Source organism: Lissotriton vulgaris, chromosome 4_1 (genome assembly GCF_964263255.1).
Source record: "Lissotriton vulgaris chromosome 4_1, aLisVul1.2, whole genome shotgun sequence".
NCBI lineage: Eukaryota > Metazoa > Chordata > Amphibia > Caudata > Salamandridae > Lissotriton > Lissotriton vulgaris.
The window spans coordinates 1,210,666,697-1,210,694,194 of record NC_141691.1 but is presented as its reverse complement, the minus strand read 5'-3'; the positions used below and the strand labels follow the sequence as shown (position 1 = coordinate 1,210,694,194).

Genomic DNA, 27,498 nt, shown 5'->3' with positions numbered 1-27,498 from the left:
TGACCCGCCGATCCCGGCAGGAATCTATACAGGGTCCGAGGGACGGGGATCCCCACCCACAGTCAGCAACAGCAGGTCACCTCTCAACGCTGGGAAAGGAAAACAATTGCCACCAAATTCGGGCGCAGACGAAGTCTCCACTACGGTTGACCGGACCCTGCCCGGGTCTCTCAGCCGATGTTGTTGCACTGCAGATACTCGAGGCCCCGGCTTCACCGCTGGAGCAGGCCACGATCTATAACTCGGTGTAAGTTCGTGAAATCAGCCGATAAAAATTTGGGGATTTCACCATCGGAATGAGGAACACTTCATCCAAGCAGAGGCTGGGCGTAAGATCAGGATATTGTGCAGGATCTCGTGGCGGAGTACGGAGGTCGGCGGAGCCGGGAACCTAAGCAGCCATCTTGTTTGCCGTCGTAGCTCCTCCCCCAGATGTGCAGGCTTAAACGATTTTTAAAAAGCATAGCCATAGATACTTGCCAATACTTTTCCAGCGATGCTTCGGGCAGGTATTTTCCCCACAGTTCCGCCGGAAGTGTTAAGTTACCACCAGTAACCAATAAATAGCCGCCCGCTCCTTTCCTTTACTCACTTGCTGTTTCAGTCTAAACTCGAACTCGTTTTGTTCCCTTATTTTTGTTAGTGGATCAGTAAACCCGCTCTGCATCTGTACATATTTAAACCTAGAAAGGCGGGAATTTGTAAGCTGGCTGCAGTTCTCCCAGGAAATTAGCTCACCATCACTTATATGGTCCCATTGTTTAAGACCTCCCTCTAATAGAGGTTTAGCCAGACTAGGTCTCAGCAAACCCCCTCAGGATCTTCAACCTAACCTTTTTGAAAAATTTGGGGTCAGCATACTTAAAAAATTAACCCCCGTGGCCAAGATGGCGACGAAGTGAGACGTGCCTGAGAGTCCCCCCCGGCGCCACAAACTACTCTTAGCCTTGTATAGCCTTTCGGGGGCTTCTCTTCCCCAGCAACCGTGCTATCTAAGTGCCTGGGGGCGGCCTGGAGCGTCCCGGGCTTTCGTCCGCCCAGCTGAGGTGTTCAGGGGCATAGAGATAGCCGGAGTGGCCGGCCTGGAGGCGGAGCTTGCACGGCCTACCTTTGGCCGGTTCGGAGAGCCGAGTTACCCACAAAGCACGACTGTCCGGATCGAGGGGGTTGTAGACCGCTGGCCCCTGCGGTCGGCGGCGAAGCGCCTGGGACCCAGAGCCTGCAGCCTTTGCCCGGGGCTCCGGTGGGGTTCTCCGAATTAGGGAGTCACGGAGGCGCGGGGCGGACGCCTGGGCCTAGTGGGGGCCGACCGGCCGCAGTCCCGAGAGAGCGGGGTCTCCCAGCCTGGAGCGGCCTTGACCCGGTGCGGGCGCCTCCAGGTGCGACCTACCTAGATACACCAGCGTGGGCCCCATCCAAACCTGTGAGCCTATCCTCTGTCCCCTCGTGGCCTCCGTGGAGACTCCGGCGGGGAGCCGGCACCCGGGACTGGTGGCCCACGTCCGGCCGCTCACACGGGACAGGGCGGGGATAAAACGGCCTAGGAAGGCCTTGGCGGAAAGTGAGCTGCGCCGGGGGACGCTCTGATGCGGAGGCTCCGACGGATGTTCTGGACTGTCTCCGATCCCCTTGCCTCCCCCGGGGCGTCTCCTGACCCGTCCGTCATTGGCGTTTGGGACACGTGAGGTGCTGCTGCCGACCGCTGGAGGGGCAGGTCGGGGCTGCGGCGGAGTGCGCGCTTTGACTCGGGCTGTGGGGTCTGGGCGGCCTGGGGCCCCCCTGACCTGCATATCTGCTGCTCTGGGGACACCAAGCACTCCAAGTAGGTGGCCCCTGTGACAACCTAAGGTCCGCCCGGACAGCCGCTGGGAAACTCTGAGGTCCCCTGGGGGTGGAGATCTCCCGCTGTGGCCTGTGGATGGATACGGCCCCGGGTGGCTGGGGCACATCGAGGGCCGGGCGACCTGCCAACAGGAGCTGCGGACTGCGGGGGAACCCCTTGATCTAGGTGGGGGCCCCGGGATCAACCTTGGGAGATGGATCGATCTGCTCATTCTTTGGCGCCATCTTCAGCGCACCCGGCCTGGTTTTGGACCCACCCACCAACCATAGCTCGCACGACCTGGCGCCATAAAGAACGAGGATTGCGCCGGAAATTCTGACATACGCCTTCCCACCCCCACCCCTGGACCGTCAGACCGACGGGAACGTTTGGATCCTGGGCTACGGGGCATACCGCGATTCGCGATCTACCCGCATCCCCCTGCAGGGGCTGCAGTGGATGACCAAAGCTCAGGAGACGTGGTTGCACTGCAATGGACCTAGACCTGCCCCTTTTCATTCTTGGACAGTGCATAGGACCTACACCTGCCCCTTGTTATACTTGGTGAGAAAGGATAGGGCTGCGCCTGGCACCCCCGACCTATGGATTCCCCACTAACGCGCTATCTGGGTCCTCCGTCCCTATCTGATCACTTGGACTGGCTGCGATGGCCGCACTCTGATCAGCTGCAGCTCTGTTCTCGGGTGCCGTACGTACTCTCAAGGCAGATCAGATTTAACTCTCTTGGGGCCCGGGAACGGATCACCTGGAGGACTACCACCACGATATCCGGCTGCAGGAACGAAGAGGATACATAGACGGCGAGGGGGGGCACCCTCCGGGGCCTGCCCCGTGACCCCAGTGAGTTCCATTGCAGGGAGGTGCTTGGGCTTGCTTCCCCTATCCATTTCGGCGACCCGGGGCCACCAACATGACGTCCAGAAACTGTAAGGACAAGCCTGGAAAGGATGGAGTCGGGAAAGGCTCGCAGACGGCGTCGCCCCCTGGCTCTAGCAAGTCGCCCCCGCAGGGAGACGGCGATGCACCTGCTACCAAAGCCTTCATGATCGAGCTCTTCTCAGCCATCAAGGAGGACATCTCCGAACTCCGCTCTCAGCTGGCATCAGACTTGCGAGACGTGAGAAGAGATGTGGACGGTATTGGAGAACGGGTGGCGACCCTAGAGGAGCACGACCTAGGCTTGGCAGGAGATGTGCACCAACTCCAGCAGGATGTGATTAGGCTTACAGAACAGAATCTGGATATTCAGGCCCTTGCAGAGGATTTGGGAAACAGGTCACGCCGCAACATTAGAATCCGGGCGGTGCCCTGGGAGGGAGAAGGGGGAGACCTGCGAAGCTATGTAGAAGCCCTCTTTCTCCAGATCCTGGCGGAGGAAGATCTTAAGGAGATTCGTATGGACAGGGTTCACCGGGTTGGTTTGCCGCGGGGGCGAGGTCGCCACCCCCTGACATTCTAGTGTGCATCCACGACTTCCAACTAAAGGAACGCACACTCAGGAAAGCGAGCGGAATTAACCCCCTGCAATTTCGAGGGCACCACCCTCCGCTGTTTCAGGACCTGGCGGCCTCAACATTGCAGAAGCGGTGAGACTTCTGTCCAGTAGCCACGTTCTTACGAGAACAAAATGTGGCCTACTCCTGGGGCCACCCTTTTCGCCTCATCTTTCGATGGCAAAACAGGTGGTCCAGATCAGATCGCTGTCTGCTGCCCAGGATGTCCTGGGCCTAGATGACACCTCTACGACCCGCAGGGAGGGAGCCTCCCCAGCAAGGCGTCTATCTCGCTCCCCGGCCTGGCAGAGAGTGGGACGCTCTGCGCCGTTGGAGGGTCCGGATCCTTCAGTTAGCCTGCACGAGCGGGGAGAGGCGTTTGCATCAGTAGCATTGGTAACAGAGGCGGCACGTACGGACACCTCAACAGCGGCATGAGACCCCCGAGATACAGCTTCAAGGTGGCCGGAGGGACACTTCTTATTCAGGTACCACGAGTGATCTATGCTCTCTCTGGAGAGACACCCCAACCCTGAACTCTGGGAGGGCAATGCCTGGGCTCACACCCCCGACCCTTGCGGTCATATCCCGTTGCCTCCTTTGAGGGCCTTTTCGGTGTTGTATTTCACCTTACCTATATTGCCTTGGGTTCTTTAAAGACTTGTGAGGGGGGGGGGGGCAGTGGTGGTAGCAGGGGAGTATGTCTGCACGGTTCAATGTGGAGAGCCTGGATTTGGTACGATGCACTAGGTGTTCTTGAGGGAAGGTTAAGGGTGCTGTTTATCTGTTGCGCGACATGGTGCCTCCCGGGGACTGTTCTTTCTTGTGCAGCTTATGCTTACGGAGGATGTTGGAAGGGGACTGGCGGGACAAGCTGGGATGAGGGGCCCCTGCCAGTTTAATGGCGGGGTGGGGTGCAAAGTACCCGATGCCTATCACCTTGAACGTGGAATGTGAAGGGACTTTTATTTTGCTCAACCCTACCCTTCCAACCTTTCGGAATGCGTAGTGATAAGGAAGGCCGATGGCTCATGGTCAAGGGTGGGCTCCTTGGCTGGGCGTGCACATTCTTGGTCCTATATGCCCCCAATATGGGTCAAAACAGGTTCCTTCAGGGTCTGCTGCGAGAGGTGGAGGTCTTTGTTGAGGGTGCCCTGGTTGTTATGGGGGATTTTAACTTAGTGTGGGATAAGGAACTAGATAGCTCTCATCACCAGAGGTCTGATGCAGGTCTCTTTTCCGAGGACACACAACGCACCACAGAGGGCCTAGGACTTGTAGACGGGTGGCGCGTTCTTCATCCCCATTCTAAGGATTATACCTTCTTCTCCCATGTCCATCACTCTTACTCTCGACTAGATCATATCTTTTTAAGTCCGTCTCTGAGGGGGGACCTCTGTGAGGGCAAAATATTCCCCTTATCTGTCTCAGATCACAGTTTACTTGCGATTTGCCCAAGTTTGGCGCTGGGAGCGCATCCTGCAAGGAACTGCGTAAGGCCATACGCAACTTTTTTGAATTCAACCTCGAAGATGACACCTCAATTTTTAATTTATGGGACGCCTTTAAGGCAACCATACGGGGCAGCTGCATAGCTCTCATCTCTGCCCTTAATAAGCTCAGGCGGGCGGAGAGGGAGGACCTAGAGAAGCAACTCTCCGAACTTGAGCTGGCACATAAACAAAACCCCTCGAGAAAAACATTACGACCACTGACGGCAGTTAGGGGCAAACTCAGAGCTCATTATAATAACAGAGCGGAATTCACCTTACTGAAACTGAGGCGCCTCTCCTATTCCCAGGGGAATAAGGTGGGGCTCCCTAAGCTTCTATATCTCTTCCAAGCATTACCTATTGCTCTTGAAGGAGACTTCTTCTGCCGCATTAAATCACTGATGCTCCTTTTCATCTGCCAGGGTGGTCGTGCGTGATTCTCATTTGCCACCCTCCGGCGTCCGAGGAGGGAGGGGTAGGTCTCCCCGACATGCACCAATACTACAAGGCGGCACAACTGCGAGTCCTGGTGGAGTGGACCCAGCCTATGTCCGAGAAACATTGGCTACATATGGACAGGAGTGTGGCGGGGAGAACGATTTGGGACCTGGTGTGGAAGCCCAAGGGAGATAGACCCAGGAACGCATACATTAGTATGCCCAAAGGCACCACCCTGAAAGTCTGGGACTCTGTCTCTGGGGATGAGCATTGGACAACATTCCCATCCCCCTTTACGCCTATACACTTTAATCCATCCTTTCCTCCTGCTACACGAGAAGGTCCCTTTGACGCCTGGAGATCCGGGGGCCGCCTCACTTACGCATTTGTTTCATGGCTCCACCCCACTCACTTTTGACAACTGTATGCGTGATTATGCGGTCCAACGGTCGGAGCAATTCTGCCACACCCAGTTGCTCCACTGGGCTCTGTCGCCCTTGATTAGAGACGCGGCCACCAGGCCACTTACCCCCTTTGAAGCCTTCCTTTCTAAGACCTCTACCATGCGGGGGTCATCTTTCATTTACGGACTCCTTCTCTCTACCACTATTTCTCCTAAACTGTGTTACATGGGCCTCTGGGAGGAGCAACTTTGTCGCAACATCTCGGACAAGGAATGGTCCCATCTGTGGCACGACATAGCGAAACACAACCATTTGGTGGAGCTTAGAGAGGCCCATCTTAAAACTATGATGGACTGGTATTTATATCCGGCCAAGTTAGGAAAGATATTCCCGAATTCTTCGGATAGATGCTGGAGGGGCTGCGGCCTACTGGGAGACTTCCGCCACATCTGTTGGGACTGCCCGGGCATCCTTCCCTATTGGGAAGAGATTCTGTCCCATATCAAGGGAATACTGGGCTACCCAGTCTTACTCGTTGGCACATGTGCTGTTAGGCCTTCAGAACCCGGATCTTAAGCACCAAACAAAGGCTGACAAAAAGATACTCTGGCTGTGCATGGGGGCGGCCAAATTAACCCTGGCAGCGGCCTGGAAGAAAAAAGAAGCCCCAGCGATTTCCTTATGGCATGCGAGACTGTGGAAGTTGCTAAGTATGGAGCGCATGGCTGATATCTTCTGGGGCGATTTTAAAAATTTCACATTCCGCTGGGGCCCCCTGGTCCGCTTTCTCTCCAAGGGTTTACCATCTGCGGTCTGCCCGCCCACGATACGAGCCCTTCACTTATTCCAAGTATGAATGAATCCACTCGGATGAATGTGTGAGTACGGTTAGGCTACCACCACTGGGGAGGGGGGTGGGATTAGGGGTGGGTAGGGGAGTTTTTGATTTTCTAGTTTTTGTGACACTCGCTACAGTGAGAAGGCGGAGAGATGGACAACCCGATGAGAGGGTAGGCCTGTCCCGTTGCTAATTGGCTCTGCGGCGACACCCACTCCAGTTAATGGCTTCAATAGTGTACTGATTCCGCTTCCATGGCTGGGACTAGAGTTCAATTGCTTTCCTGCAGCTTTGGCCTCCCTCGATCCAGGTTTCTGTGCTTATCGCAATATCGTCAGCATATAGCCCCCGCTTCTTCTCCCAATCAGCAAACTTAAAGGCTGAATTCCCGGATCCTCTCTGATCTTTTTTTGCCAGTGGCTCTATGTATAGGTTGAAAAGCAGAGGCGATAGAGGGCATCCCTGCCTGGTTCCTCTGGATATTTTTACCTGTTGTGAAAGAGAGCCATTCACCAGAATCGGAGCTTGAGGGGCTTCATATAGGACAGCAAGAGTTACACAAGTTTGTACCCAGGTTTAAGGATGTAGCAACTTTTTTCAGATATGCCCAATTCACCTGGTGAAAAGCCTTGGAAGCATCCAAGGCCACCAGGGCAAAGGGGAGATGGTACGTGGACGCCAAGTCAATGGCGGCAATCAAAGAGGTGGTTAGGTCTTTCAAAAACCTTCCTCGAATAAAGCCCTTTTGGTCATCGTGGATTAAATCCGTCATTAACCCATTTAGTCTGTCTGCCAGTATCTTCGTAAAGATCTTGTAATCACTGTTTAGCAAAGAGATAGGGCGATATGAATCATTTTTTAGCGCATTTTCCCGGCTTCAAAATCAGCGTTATTGTGGCTTCCTTCCAAGAGGTAGGCAGAGCCATATGCTTAATGACCAGCTCATTAAAGAGTTTATTAAAATAGGAGCTAAAGTATCAGCTAAAACTATAAACCTCTTGCGGAATGCCGACTGGCCTAGGGGCATTCCCATTCTTTAAATGTGTCAGTATGTTACTCACTTCTTGAACCTTTATTTCTCCATTAAGATCTGCTTTTCACTTTATCAGTGGTTTGCCCATGCCCGGTCCTACCCACCTACTAAGAGCGTCTTTAGAAGGTATAAGATCTTCTTGATAAACTTTACTAAAGTGGTGCTGAAAAACTCGCTCCATCCCTCCACTGTCAGCTACCAAACTACCTGTAGATCACATTATTTCCTCCACCCTATTTCTTAGTAGTTCCGTTTTTGCCTTCCACGCTAGAAGTTTACCACAGGCCTCGCTATACTCAAAATGTGCCATTTTACTGGCTTCCCATCTCTTTTTCACCTGCTCCTGCATCACCATAGATAAGCTGGCTTTCACCAGGAGCAAACCTCAGTCTTCTAGCCCTCCCCACCTCATCTAAACTAGGGTCAGTTAATTTTTCTTCCAAGGAGCGGATCTTCTCCTCTTGAAGCGACATTGTTTATGATGGCTCCTCCTTTTCTCTGCCGCTAGTGCCCCAAGCCTACCTCTAAGGTATGCCTTATAGGCATCCCATGCAACCCCAATGGTCACTGATCACCCGTTGATCTAAAAAATATCTTCTGTCTTTTTTTAAGGAGTTGTACCACCTCCTCTTCCAGTAAGATTGTGCGGTCAAGAGTCCATCTAGTCTGGACCCCAGCCTCTCTGATCTCCAATGTGAACATTACCGCTGAGTGATCTGAAAAATGGGCTCCTATGTGCTCAACTTGTTTTACTTCATCCTTAACTTTGCAGTCTACCAAAAAATAATTTATTCTAGACTGGTGTCTGTTTTTTTATTAACAAATGTAAAGCCTTTTTTGTCCCCAACTTTACGTCTCCAAATATCCTGCAGTCCTAATTGTTCCATCATTTGTTTAATTAACCTGGACATGTTAGAGTTAATCTGGGCTCTACTATGTATTGATCTGTCTACTACACTATTCAGCACTACATTAAAATCACCAGCCAGAATGATTGGGTCGGGTGCATTTAGGAGCTCTGTCATAAGGTCCTGCAAGGGAGCTACCTCATCATGATTTGGCCCATAATACCCTGCTAACGTAAATTGCCGGGCTCAGAGTCTTACTTTGGCTACTACCCATCTTCCTGCTTTATCAGATGAAATTGAATCCAAAACCACTTGTCCTTGCTAATTAAAATTGCCACCCCTTTTGTCACTGCTGTTTGAGCTGTACATGCGAAGTATGCTATCCAATTTGTAGCCTTCTACTGCCTCCTTCTCCGTCAAATGAGTTTCCTGGAATATAATGATATGGGCACGGGAGTCCTTCAAATATTGAAGTATTTTCGCCCTCCTACTTCTGACCCATAGCTCATTTAGGTTCCAGGACAGTATTTTTATATTTCCACCTTTCTTACTACCCATCAGCTGATCTTGCTAAAGGAAACTTAACTTTAAAGTTGTTAAGAGACTTTAGAGGACACATTTTTTCCCGCTGCATGACCAATAGGCCATTTGGATTACCCCACCAGAGCGCATAAACATAATAAGTGAAATGATCATGTCTTAACAAAAAACAGTCCAAGGAGAGGGAAGTTTGTTTAATTTAAAGAAAAACAATCTGTATATGTATGTGTATGTAATTTTATATATATATATCCTTTATCTTGCTGTCAACCGCTTTTTTTTACTTCCCGCTTTTGTTTATTTTAATTTTTTTTATTTTCCCTTACTATTTATCTTAAACTTCTCATATTGCTTCCTTTTTAGGTCTCGCCTGTCAATGCGCATGCGCATTGAGCTTGCGAGACTATAGGGGCTTAAACAGACTTTAACCAACTTGCGATTCCTTGCAGTGCCCGTTAAAAGCAAGCTCAATGCGCAAGCGCTTTGACATTAAAAGCTCGTGCACATCAAAGCGACAAGGCTCCCTCCCACGGCTATCACCAGCGTGCGCTGTGCCTCAGGCATTTCTCCTCCCCTAATTTATTCACTGCCCACGGCTTTCACTTTGACGGGCGCCAGGCCGTCTCCCCCCTTTCTCTCCAGCACGCTCATACAGCCTAAAAAAAAAAAATGTGCAAACTACTTTAAACACAAATCACCCAGCCTCTCTCCCATTCAGCAACATACATTTGATGCATTCAGACGCTAGGCTCTATGCTTGCATCATAAGTTAACAACTTCGAGTCACAGGAGGGATGGCTAGCTTGAATTAAAAACAGTCTGTGTTTAATTTTATTTGTAGACAAGTATCACTCCCATTCATCATGCCTACTCTTTCACCCCCTCCCTCTACAGCGTGCTGGGGATCCACTGTGGCCACAGCCTCACCTTACACTTAAAACACGATTAACACACACAAATCTAACATTCAGCTGCATACTAAACGCAAACACTCTCCAGCATGCGCTCCTCACTCTCCAATTCATTTCACATAAACACACTCACCACAGGCGTTGGGTAACTTCGGACGCACACTCAGCTCATACCATTTCGCCACACCTCTATCTACATTTCAGTCACAAATTATATTCACAACATGCTAAACACATCACCCAGCCTCTCTCCCATTCAGCAGCATACATTTGATACTTTCTGACTCTAGGCTCTATCACCACACAGCTCCACTGAGGCACCCACCACACAGCTCCACTGAGGCACCCACCACACAGCTCCACTGAGGCACCCACCACACAGCTCCACTGAGGCACCCACCACACAGCTCCACAGTTTTCACAAATCAAGCAAGAGAGTCCTGTATATTACTACTCCATCTGTTGTAATTTTCAACACCACATGCCAATTGGTTCCCTAACAACTGTGCTCTTTCCAAGGTCTAATTGTCCCAAAGACCTGCTGGATACACTTATTATCTACCTCATCTTCGTGTTTTTTGTCATCCGTGTTTCACACTCTGTCTTACTTTCCTGTCCCTATCTCTTTCAATTTCCTTTCCTGTTCTCATGCTGCATTTGCTTGCTTGTCCCTGTGCTTTGCTGTCCTAATGCCTGTTTGTCTCTGTGCCCATGGTTTACTGTCCCCATCTTCCCTCTTTCTTTCTCCTCTGCACTTCTCTCCATGTTGCTGTGTCTCCTGTAACCAGTGTCCTTGTATAGGTATAATAACTTCCCTGTTTACGTGCCTGTGTATCCTTGCAGCGGCCTTCATGCCACCTTGTCCTGGCATTCCCCTCACTGTGGTGTTTTTTGCTAACTTTTCTGCATGTGCTACCCTTTGCTCTACGTTTCCAGCCTCCATTATCCAGTGTTCCTATGCCCCATGTCTCTGCAGTCTCACACTCACACCGTCCAAGTCCACCCTCAAACTCCACCCTACAACTACAATACCACCCTACAACTCCAACTACAACTCCACCCTCCAACTACTAATCCACCATCCTACTCCACACTTAAATAGTTAGGCAACATTTATTTCAATAACTAAACATCGTATTACACACTTGTAGGTAGTCAAACATAAAAAATGCATTTTTCCATTTTCTTTTTTAATTGTCTTACTATAGCACATACAACAAATAATGTTTTACTAAGGTGAGTTTTTCAACACCAACAAGAGACAGTGGTATAATACAGCATGTTTTCTACTAAAAATAGGCAGACAGGGCTACCATGAATTATAAATATGTAAGACACCACATCAATTCAATCCACAACACACAATTCAACATCATCCCACAAAAATCAACAGCACACCACATAATTAAACTACACTACATACAAATACACAACGCAATCATATCACATAATTACACTTCATGACACTATCCCACTCCAGATAATTTTAGTACTCACAACCACATAATTACTATCCACAAAATTCCAATGCACACTATAACACCTACTTTTAATACACCATACAAATACACTGCATACCAGACAATTCCCCACCGAATTCAACACACATAATTCCACTCCAAACCACATATATCCAATCCACTCCAAGCAAAACACATAGATAAAAAGCATTGCCATTTACTATGCCAATAGCTCAGGTGGTGGTGCTGTATAATAATAATGTTGTTGTGCGAAGTGCTGCTGTGGTGCTGCAGAGTGATGCTGTGGAAAAGCATAGTGGGACTGTAGGGGTGCTGAGTGGTGCTTTGGTGGTGCGAAGTGCTGCTGTGGTCGTGATAAATGGTGCTGTTGTGGTGATGCGTAATGCTGGGGTGGTGATCAGTGAACACCAACACAGCAGCACTCATCACCAACAGCACTGCTCAGCGACACACTAGCATTACTCAGCGACACACTAGCATTACTCAGCGACACACTAGCATCACTCAGCAACACACTAGCATCACTCAGCAACACACCAGCATCACTCACCACCACCACAACACCCATCACTCATCACAACATTATCATACAGCACCACCACATTATCACTCGGCACCACCACAGGACCACTCAGCACCACCAAATCACCCATCACCACAACATTATCACTAGACAACAACACAGCACCACTCAGCACAACCACAGCAGTACACAAAAGCACCATAACACTAGTCAGCACCACAACACCATCACAAAATAGCTAACTTATACTAATTAGCAAACATATACAGTTACATTTCATTATAAAATTGCGCAACCAAAAAAACATTCCAAAATGTAAACACATTTAAACATATCAATTACTACGCATCTGTGGTAAAAAAAAATTAAAAGGTCAACATTATCTCTAATCAAACACAAACAAAATAACTGCACAACTATGTTCATGCAAACCAAGCTTTTGGAGTGCAATTTGATATGTACCTTACTAAAAAATTGATAACTTTTTAAATGAATAATATTAAAAAAAATTACTAATGTGTTTCTTTATTAATTCTGCGCAAATACCAGCATCAATCAACATTACATAGGTCTCTTTTAGCTTCTGGAACAACGTTCACAACATTAATACATTTAAAGAGTACAATATACACGGAGAAAAAATAATCACTTATAGGCATCATCACTACACCTCACGCTCACAACAAATCACTCCCTCACACACCCTCACACACCCTCACTCCCAACCTCAAACTCCTCACCCACCCTCACTCACCCTCACCCAATCACCCTCACACACCATCACTCACCATCACCCCCCTCACCCCCCACACACCCTCACCCACACACTCAACCTTCAAACTCGCACACCCTCACTAACCTTCATACCCTCACACCACTCACCCTCAAACTCTAACCCTCACTCACCCACACTCTCACACCCCCTTACCCTCACCCCCTCATCCACACACCCTCACCCCCCTCACTCATACTCACACCGTCACCCTCACTCACACAACATCACACACCCTCACATCCACTCACCCTCACACTGTCCAAGTCCACCCTACAACTACAATACCACCCTACAACTCCACCCTACAACTACTAATCCACCCTCCAAATCCACATGTAAATAGCGTTAGGCAATATTTATTTCAATAACTAAACATCTAATTACACACTTGTAGGTATTCAAAAATGAAAACTTAATATATCGCGAGGACATTGCAGCAATTGTTACATAAAAATGCAGAAATGATTTTTTTTCAAAAAAATAAATTTAAACAAAATATAGAAATATCTGACTACACAGCAAGTAATACAACAATTTAAAAGGGGACAAAGCCATCGAAAAAACACTAATTCACAACATAAAGGAGTTACTAAAGGAAGCAAAAATAAAACCATTTAACAATGGCGGGAATATTCCACAAAACAAAGAAAGTGCGTAATCACAAGAGCACGAAACTTCACAGCCTAATTGCAAATCTTCCAGAACTACAGTAGAGTATTTCGCTCACACTAACAACAACAAAATATAAAGAATTAATAAAGGTGGCTTCATACTTATACTTTGCCGTTAATAATGCGCATCAAAACATGTAGGTTTCAAACTATACAGCAAATATAGCTTCTACGTACCATTACAATAAGTACTAATATTTGAAAGTCGTCGAAAATCAGTCTACGGATAACCTAAAAAAAACATAAATACGATTTAAGCAACACAAAAACACAAGGAAGAATACAAGAAAGTACCGTCTAAATAACACATTGTCAACGAAACAAAGATAGAAACATGTAGGAAGAGTACATCCTAATACATTTTCTTTATAACGTACATTACATAAAAGTAAACAAAAAACATTAAATACGGAGAATTTGAAACATTCCATGAAAGTACAATAGGTGCATACACAAGCAGAGTACGATCGCAAACAAAAAACTTTAAAAAACATTAGGAAACATTACAAAACTTACCAAATATATATATATATAGTAGAGAAACACTAGTTAAACAAAAAATGTTTTCACATTTACAACTTACCTATCAAACTACGCAGCTACAACGCAGGAAGCATGACACACCTTCCACAAACGCCAGTCTGTGAAGATCTGTAAGTTCCCCAATTAACGTGATGCAATTGAAACGCTACGTAGGACAACGTTGCAATTTGATTGGACGGAATACACGTCAATCAAAATGCAAGGTAAATAAGGGAAAAAAACTAGAACGCTAACCTAAAAATCATAGGTAGCGTTATGGCACAAGGTAGCGTACATAGTTAATCAAAACTATATATAGTTTTATGATTAACTATATATAAACCCGGGGATATGGACTAGCTTTCTGGTCCTCTCTCTCTCTTGATACGCGATCACAAGGTAGCGTACGCCATTTTTACGCACTAACACAAAAAAAGGAACTAATTCAACGACTAGGCCAGGATCCTTACTCGGAACACACACACACATACAAACTCACACAGCCACACTCACACAGCCACACACACAAGCTCACAACAACACACACACTTACAACACACTTACAGTTACCCCCACTCAATCACCCTCACACAACAGCACTCACTATCACCTCATCGCTCTCACACCCCATCACCCTCACACCATCAGCCTCACACACAACTCACCCTCACACGCCATCAATCACTCACACCCCTCACCCTCACAACACCTCAGCCTTACAGCCTCACCCATTCTCACTCACCCTCCCACATCCTCACTCACCCTAAACACCCTCTAGCACACTCACCCTCACACATCCTAAACACAAACCCTCACTTCCTCAAATCCTCACTCAGACACTCACTCACCTACCCTCACACCCTCAAACACCCTCACACCCACAACACCATCCTCACACACCCTAAACACTCATCCCCCACACCCTCACAACACTCACACCCTCACTCACCCTAACATCCTCACCCTCAATCACCCTCACACACCATCACTCACCATCAGACCCTCACCCTCACACCCTAATGCGCACACAACCTCACTCACCCTCACACCCCTCACCCTCAACACTCAAAGCCTCACACACCCTAACACACTCACTCACCCTCACCCTCACACATCACACACCCTCACACCCCCTTAGCCTCACAGGCTAACCCCCAATCACCCACACACACCATAACACCCCCTAAAACGTACATCCACTCACCCTCACACCCTCAAACTCCAAATCCACACTGCATCAACACCCTCCAACTCAAAAGTCCAAGTCCAAATACTACTCCACCCTACAAATCCACCCTACAACTCCACCCTCCAAAAACAACTCCACCCTCCAACTCCACCCTCCAACTCCACCCTCCAACTCCACCCTCCAACTCCACCCTCCAACTCCACCCTCCAACTCCACCCTCCAACTCCACCCTCCAACTCCACCCTCCAACTCCACCCTCCAACTCCACCCTCCGAACGCCACCCTCCGAACGCCACCCTCCGAACTCCACCCTCCAACTCCAGCCACCAAATACACCCTCCAACTCCAGCCACCACCATCCAACGCCACCCTCGAACTCAACCCTCAAAATCCACCCTCCAAATACACCCTCCAACTCAACCCTCAAAATCCACCCTCCAACTCCACCCTCAAAATCCACCCTCCAACACAGCACCACTCAATGCCACTGCACCACTCAATGATACAACTTCAGTCAATGCCACAGCATCACTTAATACAACGGCATCACTCAATGCCACATCAACACTCAATAGCACAGCATCACTCAATGCCACAGCACCTCTAAATGCCACAGCATCACTCAATGCCACAAAGAAAGTCAACGCCACATCACTCAGCACCACTCAACGACACAGCAACAGTCAACGCCACAAAACAATTCAATACCACAGCACCACTCAATACCACAGCACCACTCAATGCCACAGCACCACTCAATGCCACAGCACCACTCAATGCCACAGCACCACTCAATGCCACAGCACCACTCAATGCCACAGCACCACTCAATGCCACAGCACAGCATCGCTCGGCGCCACCACAGCATCGCTCGGCGCCACCACAGCATCGCTCGGCGCCACCACAGCATCGCTCGGCGCCACCACAGCATCGCTCGGCGCCACCACAGCATCGCTCGGCGCCACCACAGCATCGCTCGGCGCCACCACAGCATCGCTCGGCGCCACCACAGCATCGCTCGGCGCCACCACAGCATCGCTCGGCGCCACCACAGCATCGCTCGGCGCCACCACAGCATCGCTCGGCGCCACCACAGCATCGCTCGGCGCCACCACAGCATCGCTCGGCGCCACCACAGCATCGCTCGGCGCCACCACAGCATTGCTCAACGTCACTGATTCAATCAACACCCCTCAACGCCAAAACGCCACTCAATGCCATAATAACACTCAACGACACAACATCCCTCAATTACATGTTGGTACACTAATGGGTAATAATGGACGTTGATTTAAGAGATCCATGTGCTTGGGCGAATTTGCAGTGGCGCTGGTGTAATTTTGTGATTATCGCATTACCCTTTGTTAAGTGAAATTCCTGAAATTAAGCAGCACGCTATAATGTTTGCAGCAGAATGTTGGTACAGGAGTGCGGGGACACTGTGAAGGACCAGAACACACAATGCCGCTGTTCGGGGCACGTGTTTTCAGCTCCTTTTAAAAAAAAAAAAAAAAAAAAAATGCTGTATTTTAATTTTTCATAACGTTGGGGGAATTTTGCTTAGTTGGGTGAAAGCAAGTTACACAAATTAGGCACACCCCTACACTTCACATATTTTGCGGGAATCTTTTCATTGCTTGAAAAGTTAAGGAAGTGCCCATCACTGGTGAGTCCAGAGTACCTGTTTACTACTTAGAAGTGCAGGGACTCGATCTTTCAAATGAAAGAAATGCAGGTATTCATTTCTGCCCACTTGAAGCACAGATTAAATTGTGCTGGCATAACTGACATGTTAGTACCACCCTTATAAGTGCTTTCCCTTCTGCAAGAACGCATTTGTAACAGTTTGTTTTGCACGTTACATAGTTTCAATATTGCTGGCTACCCGGCCTGTCCTCCCATCGCCCACCGAACTGCACCCCAACCCAAACGGCCTCAGAAGGATGAAAGGCCTCTGCCGCGACCACCCCCTTAATGCAATGTCTCTCCCCTCCTATACCCATCCCCTTTTCGCCTCCTCCCAAGCCATGCGACCCCCCACCTCCCTCACCCCTCCAAACTGCGAGCCCAACTCCGCCCCACTGAAACGTCAGGCCCTTTCCCCACTCTCCCCAATTAGCCCCCCGCAATGCCGAAAGCTTGTTTTTAGTGGGTGGCATAAATGCAGCTCGTCCCCTGCTGCTTTGACTGTTGTCACACAGCTCTTCTCTCTTAGCATGGTGGCTCCTTAACTCAGTTCCTTGGCTGCTCCACCTTTACAGACACCCACCCTGCCTGCCATTGTACCTCTCGGCTAATGACGAGCGCTGTCAAAGGCAGTAGGGTCTGGATTGTATGTATCGTTGACATTACAAATGCTATAGGTGTCACATTTGAAAAAGTATAAAGTATTGCCACTGTAAATGACAAAGCTATTACTTTTGCACGTTTCAAAACCCACACATTAAAATAAATTTGTCAATTACAAAACCAATAGCTCCAACTTTTATATTGCGAGACCTATTGCATTTCCAATGCTTGTTTACCCTTAGTTGTACCAAATCGGCACAATTTTGGCAAAGATGGACAGCATATCTATTTTAGAAAATTAAATTGTTTATTTGCCTGAATCTTTTAGGAACTAGTCAACCTTTTCACCCGAAAGAGAGATGAGCATTTTAATATATATCATTACTTTAGAGTATGCCGGAAATCTCAGCTCCCAGACTCCTTAATTGGTCTATTCTTTTCCCTAACTCCCACTGCCTGTTAGAAGTAGCGGCCGAGACATCAGATCGAAATTCATATTTTGCCCCCGCAACTTCCACCGATCTCAGGCTCAAGGCTTTGGAGAGTATCTTTACCTTTAGGGAGAAGGTTAGGAAATTAATAGGCCTTGTTCTATTTGTATTTAGCCTGAACGGGTCGCTATGCACCCTCTGGATATCTTTACTTATTTCTTCCTCAGACTCCTCCAAATGCATTTCTTTCTTAATCAAGCATGCTACATAGGCTTTGATATCCTCTCCTTCCCTACCTTCAGGGACTTTTAGAATTTTTATGTTCCTACTCTGAAAACTTTCTATCCTTTCAACCCTCACCAAATATTCTGACTCTGAAGATCTTATCTTTGTGATTTCAGCTTTGTTCAAACTAACATGCTCCATGAGCTCCTTCACCTCCCCCTTCAGTAAGATCATCCTACTGCTAATATCATTCATCTTCCTTTCCAGGGTATCGCATGCCTGTCTTATCTCCCTTTTGATTCCCTTCTGATATCTCAAACCTAGATTTAATCTCAGCCGTTACGTTTAGGACCTTTAGCAAACCACTCAGCAGCAACTCCTCACCCCGAGGCCCCTGAGGTGCCTAGTTCTTGACTCTGGATCGTAGGAACTGCTTGCCCCTGCGGCCTTTCCGGGAGCGCCAGAATACCTGTACTCTCCTCATCTGAGGGACCGGCCAAAATGTGGTATCTGTTAGTGGAAGTATTTTCAGCCAGAGTCCTCTATTGGCTTATCAGGTGGCGTTCCTCCCTCTGTATTCTGTTATTCCCCTTCTCTCCTTTCTCCCCCTCCATCCTGCTCTCCGCTAAAAAAACAGTTTGGGGTACAACCTTAAAGAATGTCTTGAGGGAGGGTGTTACTTTTAACCCCTGACCAGCCTTCCTCTTCTGCGCTGCAATCCTCTTCACCTTTGTTTTATTTGCCAAAGCTACAGCTATGTTACTCTCCTCCACTTCCTCCTCTCCTTGCCTCCGAGGTCCTTGTGTTTTCCCTTCTCTTACCTCCCTTGCCTCTCTTAGATTTCCTTAGGGCATATCTCTCATGTGAGGGGAGGGGACGACTTTTCCTTATACCTCGAACCGGGTCTGGGATTAGGGCTAGAGGCCATTTCTCCAGTATCAGGCACAAACCCCGGAGACCGATCCTCATAGGGCTCCCCCACCTTGGAGTCCAGCACTTTTTCCCCGTTGCAATCTCCCACTTCCCAGGCAGACCTTCCAGCCCGCTGGCTCCGCGAAGGGGATTCTTGCTGCTGCACCTCTTCCCTTTCGGAGCTCCAGGGCCGCCCTCCCCTACAGCTGATCCGTTGCCTTCTCCACTCTACTGCTGAAAACTGCCATAGCCGACGCTCGGGAGAAAGGGAAAAGCCGCTCTGACTTGCTGCGTCTCAGGATTGCAAAGCTGCTCCACCTAGCCAAAAACACGGTATTTTAAGACAAAGGCAAACACCAGATAAAGGAAACTAAAGGCACTGAAAGCTCCCAGTCTCAACCCAGCTCAGCCTGACATGGTCCCTGGAACGAGAAACTCTCATAGCGCTCTGGCGGTGCCTCCGCGACCGGCTAAGCGCTGGCCGCCATGTTCTCCCTGTCCACAAATAAATATTTGTTTTTGTATATGCTCCGGGATCCCCGCATGCGAGCAAGACTGTTCCGTACTTATGACTTTGAGTATACCCCTGGAAGAGAAGTAGGATTACAGGTAAGTAACTTATCCTTGTTACTTAACATCAAAGTTTACTGTTAAAAGGATTTGCCACAGAATTTTCGATCTCTCCCTCATGTCCCCTTAGATTGTTTTTTTACCTACCTGAATTTAGGTCTCGAAGTTCATGTAGACAGTTGAGGTTTTTTTTTTTTTTTTTTTGCCCGAGAATTCTGGAGGGTGCAGACTTAAACTCTCATGTTGGTGACACTACATTGTGAGAGCAAGGAGAAAACTCCAGCTGAAAGCAACCAAGGCAAGGATCGCAGTTTTATTCCACTAGCCCCACAAGCAACTAAGTAGATCGATTGTAAGCATTATGCTGTTTCTTAGGGGTCTCAAATTGTATTCATAGGCTTGTCATTTAATTATTCCAACGATGAAGCTTGGGGAACATGGGAAATCCTCATAATTGAATATGTCATTGATGGAATGGAACAATACCATATGTCTGAGGATATCATTCAGCAGACAGTGCCAGCATTGTGAATCTGTTGCAGTCTGGGGGTAACTGCTGGAATAAAAAGAGATAAACACGTACATTCATACAAAAGCAGCAAATGGACAATCCAATTGTTATGCTTCCCCATATGAAAGATCATGTACAAGATGTCATCTGACCAAGACCGTTCTTATTCTCAGGCATTGCTTTCTCCTTCCATGCTTTTTGTTAACATTTTCCTTTATTTTTATTGATATGTTGAAGTGTACGTTTTTTCTCTGACGAAGGCAGAAGTAATGAACTGGATTATAGTTTTCTACTGAAGAGGCCATTTCCTGTCTCATCTAAACAGTTGGTCGCATTTTGAACAATCTCAGTTATGGGTGATCACTGCCTGAATTCTCGACAATAAATGTTTTACTAAAAAATCATCGATTCAATACAGTTTTTCCTTTGTCAAGTATTTATTTCCATCAATTTTATGAAAGTAACTAAGGATGCATTTTGTTTTTGTTACAGAAGTTAATATGACGAACTTACTGAATCTGCTTGTTGAAACTGGAACAATAAGTGGATGAAGATTAAAATTTACGAATACGTTTGCCTGTCATGAAGTGTACTGGCAATTTGATCTGAAATGTAGTTCCTTTTTTGTTGTAGGATATTAGTTACACATTTACATTGTATTAAAATACATTTGTTTAATGTTTTGTATTTTAAGAAAAATTATTTGAAATTGACCAACTAGTTACAAAATGTTTAACTGTCAGTAATTTTGGCAGCAGCTGTTCTATTGCTTCCAAAATAAAGCTGCTTATTACATTTTAAGAATGTATGTCGTCTACATTTTTGCCTCTGTGGAAAAGGAATCTTTGCAAGACAGGAATGGTGAGGTGGTGTGCCTAAGCACACCATGCAGAAACTATTTTAATGGGGTGAATAGGCAGTGACCGCAAAGATAATCCTGGGCAAACTGGACTTGACCAGATTAGAGTCACAAACTTTTTCAGATATTGAGATTTGACCATTTTGCAGAATTATTAAAATTTTGTATACCAGATGTAAGGCGTAAGATTCTGCTGCTTGGCACCACAAAGAGAAAAGGTGGATAGGGTAATAGGTGGGGTGTTTAGGAAGAAAGTTATAGGTTTACTTCAACAGGCACTTCGTGGTGTTTATTTTTATTAAAAAGGTTAATAAGAGAATGTTTTATAGTGGGAGTTTTAGGCGCCCCCCCCCCCCCCCTCCCTTTTTTTTTTTTTTTTTAGGTCGAGGGACCGTAGGCCAAGCCGGAAGTCCGGAGAATTATTGATTCTTAGAGTGGCTGCTTTATCCCGCCTCTTTTCGTCTCTCCTCCATTGGCTGGCTTCCTAAACGGAGGCCAGCCATTGGAGGAGAAGGGAGTCACTCTAATAAAGCCCGGTCTCTTTCGGAATCGGGGGCGTGTTTTTTGCGTTCTTTCCTCCTGTGACGTCATCCGTCACTCAGAACTCAAAAAACACCCCCGAATGCGAAAGAGACGGGGCTTTGCGGCCGCCATTGTTCTTTCCCGTTGTCGCTTCGCTGTCTTCCCCTTCTGTCTTCTCTGCTTATGTTTTTCGTTTCTTTCCGGGTCTGCCATTGGTTGTGAAATGTTTGTATCCCTGCTTCTCTTGGCCCAGCGGTTTTTCACTTCCTGTTCGGCACTACCGTTGGCTCACACTAAATTTGTTCCGTCCCCTCTCGTGTTGCCATTGGCTGTGAGGATCTTCCAGTCTACCTTCGGGACTTTCCCATTGGCTGTTACGGGGCACAGACGATCAGGCCTGGTTCCCGCTTTCGCAGTCTCTCTCACGGTTTCTGTTGTGCTGTTTTCTGTGCATCTGGGCTCTCCCGGTGACCCGCAATTTGACCCTCGGCACGACAACTATGGCGGAGGTAAGGCATAAAGTCCAAGTATACCAATGGGCAGGTTGTGCGTATCTTTCTCAGTGCACAAGCTGTCCCGGCAGCTGCCGGTGGAGGGCAGGGAGGCCCGAGAATCCTCCACTACGGCACTCGCAGTCAGACCGATAACTTGTTGCTTCCAGTGCACAACTTGAGCATTTTGTAACCTGGCATAAGCAAGATGCGGAAGCAGCGTCCCTGCCCCGCCCATCTGCCGCAACGCGCGCCGAGTAGTCACTGCGGAGTGGGACCAATCTGTTTCTGTGCAGAACTGCGAATGCCATCGAGCCCCACCCCTTTTGCCGTACAGTGCAGAGGGATTTCATGCGTAGTATTTGCTGATCCATAATGTCTGCCCCCCTGAGCGTTCCTACCTACCTTAATGCTTATGTACCACTGTCCAATGACACCCTCTTCCGCCTTTCACTGAGAGCTGCCTGTACACCGTTACTTTGTGTCTGCGCAAGCCCCTCGCCAACCTCCACCTTAACCAACGTTAGGAGTTGCCCAAAACCATTGCAGAGCGAAAACTGGGGATCTTTCAATACTGTCTTCCCCTTCTGTCGCTCCAGTGCCGAATAAGACCCTTGAACACAGACACTGGACCACATCCGTCCGTCCACCCCGTACCTTTGCTCCACCCTCGCTCTGTATGCCTCTCACACAGCCCCCACTACTTGCATCCACCATTTAAGCCCCACTTTTCATCGCTCCTACGGGTCCCGCGTCCTTCATTTTAACTTTTTATGTGCTTACTCCCTCCGCTTGATTCCTCTTCTCTAACCTTCTTTCTGTCTCATCTTCCTCCCTCTGAACCCTCAGTTTTCATCCTGCTCGTTTTCCTTTGCTCTTGTTTCCTTCCCTTCCGCCATCCTCGACTACTACTTACCCCCTCAACATTTCCGCCCCCTCTCTTTTTGCTCCGTACCCATCAATCGATTGTTCATTGTAATTCCCTTTACCCTTTGCTCTGTTCCGTCATATCCTTCATCGCTCCTTTCCCCCTTTAGCTATTTTTATTTCTTTAACTTTCTCCCCACTTTTTTCTTGCTTGCATTCTAGCCTTTTATTTCTTTCATTGTTGACAACTCGTCTTGTCTTCCCTTCCTCTTCTCTAATACTTTTTTCTTTTTCTCTGCTTCTTTTGTTCTGTTTTCCATGTGTTTGTGTTGTCCCCTCTCCCACCTTCATTTTAATTTCCATCTTTTCTTGTTTCTCTTTATTTTCTCCCGTCGCTCCGCTTTCCCTTCTTTCCCCGTTAATCGCTTTCTTTTTCTCTCTCTCCCCAGCTCAGCTGCTCCTTGCGTTCCTCCCTCGTCGTGTCCCTCCCTCCCTTCTCTTTTAGCGCTTTCCTTAACCCTCGCCCTGAGAATAGTTCTGCCTTCCTCTTGCTGATGGGAGAGAGGAGTAGTTTAATGGTAGAGTTGTGTTCTAGTGGGGGATTATATATGTAATCATAGGGATTTGGTTCAGTGTGAGGGATGTGGTCTACAGGAAAGGTGTGCTAAAACTGGGGAGGTGTGGTTTCATTCGAGAGATTTGGTTTACAAGGAGATGTTGAACAAGGTAGTTTAGAAGAAAGGGTGTTGTCTGGTGGTTATGTAGTCTACAAGGAGACATGGATTGCAATGTTTGATCCCCTACAATCCACTTAATTTCCTGTCTCCCCAGTTATCGGATTTTCCCAAAGTGAAAATGCTAAATATTGGCTAACACAGGTATTAAGTGCTGTGTAAAGTAAATTCCTACTTTTACAGGGACAGCAGAGGACTGAAATAACTGAACGCTGCCAGGCTAAAACAGGCTTTCGGCTAATTATCTGACATAGCAGTTTGTCAAAAACCAAGTAATGGGCCATTAATCCCATCCTTTTCCCGCCGCCAATGGGCAACTGCCATAAATAGTGCAATTAATGCACAGGCCCTCAAACAGTAGTGGGGGTGTTATTAGCACAGCCAATTTGAACTGACGTCACATGGAGGGAGGTTGCTGGGATTGATGCTACAACACTATTATATCCCTCTCTTTAGAGGGAACTGACCCATTTTATAGTCCAGGTTGAGATGCAGTACTTACTCTTAACACATAGATGTAAATATATGTGTATTCATATCGAAACTACAAGTACATCTACTTTTTTTGTGAATGCGAATCAGTGGATGTTGTAGGCAATATTTAATTCCAACAATTAAAGGATTATCTGTGCGTTTATCCAAGAAATACAAACGAGACGAGGGAGTGCAGAGAGTGCTGAAGACGTCACGCGCCTCAAAAATTGCCACTCAGGCTTTAGAACTCAACAAAGTGATATCAACATGGCAGAAAGGTAAAAGCATTATTTAGGATACATTAAAAAATATGGCACAGCGCGATGGCGTCTCCTCAGTGTGACACACGGTGACTCATGCAGGGTTCTCCACTCCTCCTGCCTCAATCACTTTCATGTTATCACTAGTGACGTGTCACAAGAGGCGTGTGTGCGAGGGAGGGGTGGCCCCCACACGTCTATTTATGCTCCTCGTCCCTTGAAGCTTGACCTGAGCTCCTCATCTCAACTCTTCCAAAGCCTGGACCTCGGACATAGCAACTGACATGACCTGGACAGATCAGCTCCGCCTCTTAACCTTACCTGCAGCGCCTGGACCTCGGGCACAGCTCTGGTGCGGAGGCACTGCTCCTGATCTTATGTGCCAGACCTTGGCCTCAGGCACCCACCGACAACCCCAGGTAAATGTTTATGAAGTTTACCGCCTCTCTTCTCTTATAGGATAATATTCCAGGAAGCTGGAGACGGACCCGGTCCCCCTGAACATCCATGATTGTGCCAGGTTGGTGTCACCCTCCGCGATGACATCTCCATAGCGCCTAGAAGAGGGCTGGGCTACACTACATCCCTCAGAGTAATTGTACAGAGTGTTTTTTGTCGTGATCGTGCTAGCAGCTGGCTCGGGCAGTCAGTGCATGTCGGAAAATGACGCATTCAAAAGTTAAACACGTAGGGTCACTGAGACACAGTACGACGTAGGGGTCAGACCCCAGAGAAACCCCCCAGGGCATGATGTGGGCAGGAGCTCCAGCCCTGATTGGATGAGCTTTCCTACCTGCCTCAGGTGGCTCTCACCAGCAGCAATCCACCTACGTCACTCACGTGACGTCACTGTGACAAACTCAGTGCCCAGGAAGACCTAACACAGGCCCTCCCAACGGAGCAGTACAAGCACTAGAACAGCAGAGAGCACCAAGGTCATGCGTGAGCGCTGTTTAACAGTCTAACACATGGGGCGATAGTCGGTTGGCGGACAGTAGGAGTCTGCAGGGTTGAGGGAGCAAAGAGCTTTGCAGTAGGGTTGGTTGTTGAAATATCATAATAAAAAAGCAAGACTGTGGAAGCTGAGGGAAACAACTAACAACGGCAGGGATAAGTAACATGGAGAATGACTATGGGTGGTTTGAGAGTGCTGCAGCACATGAAGGAAAGAGTAAAAAATCCCTTGAAGTGTTATAAGCAAAAGATACAAATATTTCAATGAATGTGCTAAAGGCTAGAGGGTCGACCTCGAAGCTGGAGTAACATGTTTGAGTGTCGGCAGGGGTACTCAACATCCTGGGATTCTGGACAGATCACTTCATCTCCCCGTGCCTAACAACATGAATGTGTCCTCTCTACTACTCTCTAATGCTCACCTATTGCCATTGTAAATGACAATACCATTTATCTATGTTTTAACCGCTTCCGTGCAGCGCGAATTCCCCGCCCATGCTGACTCCGCCTTGCGCGGGCGGAGTCATGACGGAACGGTTCCGTCATCAGCACAGCTCAACCGACGCTGATGACGGAACCGTTCTGTCATCAGCATGGAAGGGGTTAAAAAAAATGAAAAAAAATGTCATGAGCAATGCCAATAGCTCTCCCTTTAATAATGCTTAGACCATTGCATTGTAAATGCTTGTTTAGGTCTTGCCTAGGCAGTGCGCATGCGCAGCTCTAAGAGAGGGTCTCTAGCAATCGGTCTTCACTTTTCAAGGACTCGTGCTTGTGGCGGCATCCACCCTGTGGGAGCGAGCAGCGGCGCACAGGGAACATTTGTTTGTAATTAAGCTGCTCGCTCCTCCAAGGTGGATGCCGCCAAAAGCACGAGTGAGAGTGCTTGAAAAGTGAAGACCCCGTGTTGGAAGGTGTAAGTGAGTAAGGATGGTTAGGGGCACTCTGCTTTCAAGATTGGATTCCCTGGCGGGAGCCAGAGACACTGGTGCATGTTTTCAGTCTAGTCCAACCCCGTTCAAAAAACTGTAGCATGATTGCGGCCAAGTCTAGAATCTTAATTTTCTACGTTCAATCGGGGAGACTTGTAGACAAATCTTTTCCAACATAACAGTACTAATTGGCAAAGAAACATTTTGCTATTTCCCATACTGGAGACTGGGAAAATGAGACTTCCACTTCTGACCCGGCCTCTGGGCAACACCTTGTCTGCGATGAAGCGCATTGTTGCTAAAACGCCAATGCTGTCTGACTCCTTGAGCCCCTCACCTCAAAACCAAACTAGACGTTGCATGAAAACCAAGTAAAACTATCTGTTCATTGTCCAGTTCACTGTTGCCGAGTGGGCTTGACAGGTTCTGAACTGGACTGCCGGTTGCACACATCTTTGGAGGGGGCCCTTGGATTGTTTGAGGACTTTGTTGGGGGAGGGAGCGGGTCACTGGCAGCTCGTTTTACCAACGCAGGTTCTTAATACACATCTTTTTAACCCGGGCTTATTTCAATATCGCCTTGCGCTTGCTATGTAGCATAGTATCGTAGTTGTGGTACTCCTCTGAAGGGCCCAGTACTATCACAGCAGTCCATAGGGAATGCATTTTACACTTGGATGCCTCTCAACTCGCTTCTCTGCAGAACATGCACTTTTCTTTCTACGTACATTTTTAGTTAGTTATTGCAGTTGTATAATTGGAGCTGAGGGAGGCAAAAAACATACTTCTCAGCTCTCCTCCGAGGTATGTGGCGCTATAATATTTAAGGTTCACTGTGTCTGGTCATGCCAGTGGGGGAAAATGTACTGCATTGCTAAACTTTTATAAGGTCCCAAAGGCAAGACCTATTGGCAATGCCAATGCTGGTTTAAAGTTATGACTGAACATAGTGTGTGTAGGAGCGATTAAGAGAATTTTATCCAGAAGGAACATTTCCAATGTATAGACGTTCTTGCAAATAACTTAACCCCAGAGTCTCAATCAAAAGCATGTTTCTAGAAGTATCTAGTAAGTGGTACTATGTAGTGCTCTCCAGTTCTAGTTTTGTATCTTAGAGACTTCATCATAAGTGATGTAGTAATTCCAGTCTGTGATGTCCGCTTACTGGGTTAATCAAATTTTGTATTTTACAGTTGGGTTTTGATCCCCCTCGTATCTTTTCAAATTTTATCCAGTATTAATGTATCTTTCTTAGATTCACATGCCTGAATCATTCCCCGTCGTCTGGATGGGTGTCCCCGGTACATAAAGTACTGTCCCATTAGACGTATAGAGTAATAGGCCAAATGGCTCACATTAGTAACACATCCATGTCCTTTTGTAACAAGCATTTACAATGCAATGGTCTCGGCATTGTTGAAGTTATAGCTATTGGCATTGCTCATAACATTATTTTTATTTGTTT

The 27,498-nt window shown here is 47.7% G+C and overlaps 1 protein-coding gene across 2 annotated transcripts in view; it reads left to right on the top strand.

The window, feature by feature from the left end:
• LOC147723053 (uncharacterized) overlaps positions 1 to 20,738 on the top strand; it is a 193,899-nt gene extending 173,161 nt beyond the window's left edge. For both annotated transcript variants that reach the window (XM_086965424.1, XM_086965425.1), the window contains one exon: positions 20,433 to 20,738. In XM_086965424.1, coding sequence (XP_086821550.1) covers positions 20,433 to 20,491 — 59 coding nt within the window. In that variant the 3' untranslated portion in view covers positions 20,492 to 20,738. The remainder of the gene's footprint in view (positions 1 to 20,432) is intronic.
• The last annotated feature ends 6,760 nt before the right edge of the window (positions 20,739 to 27,498 follow it).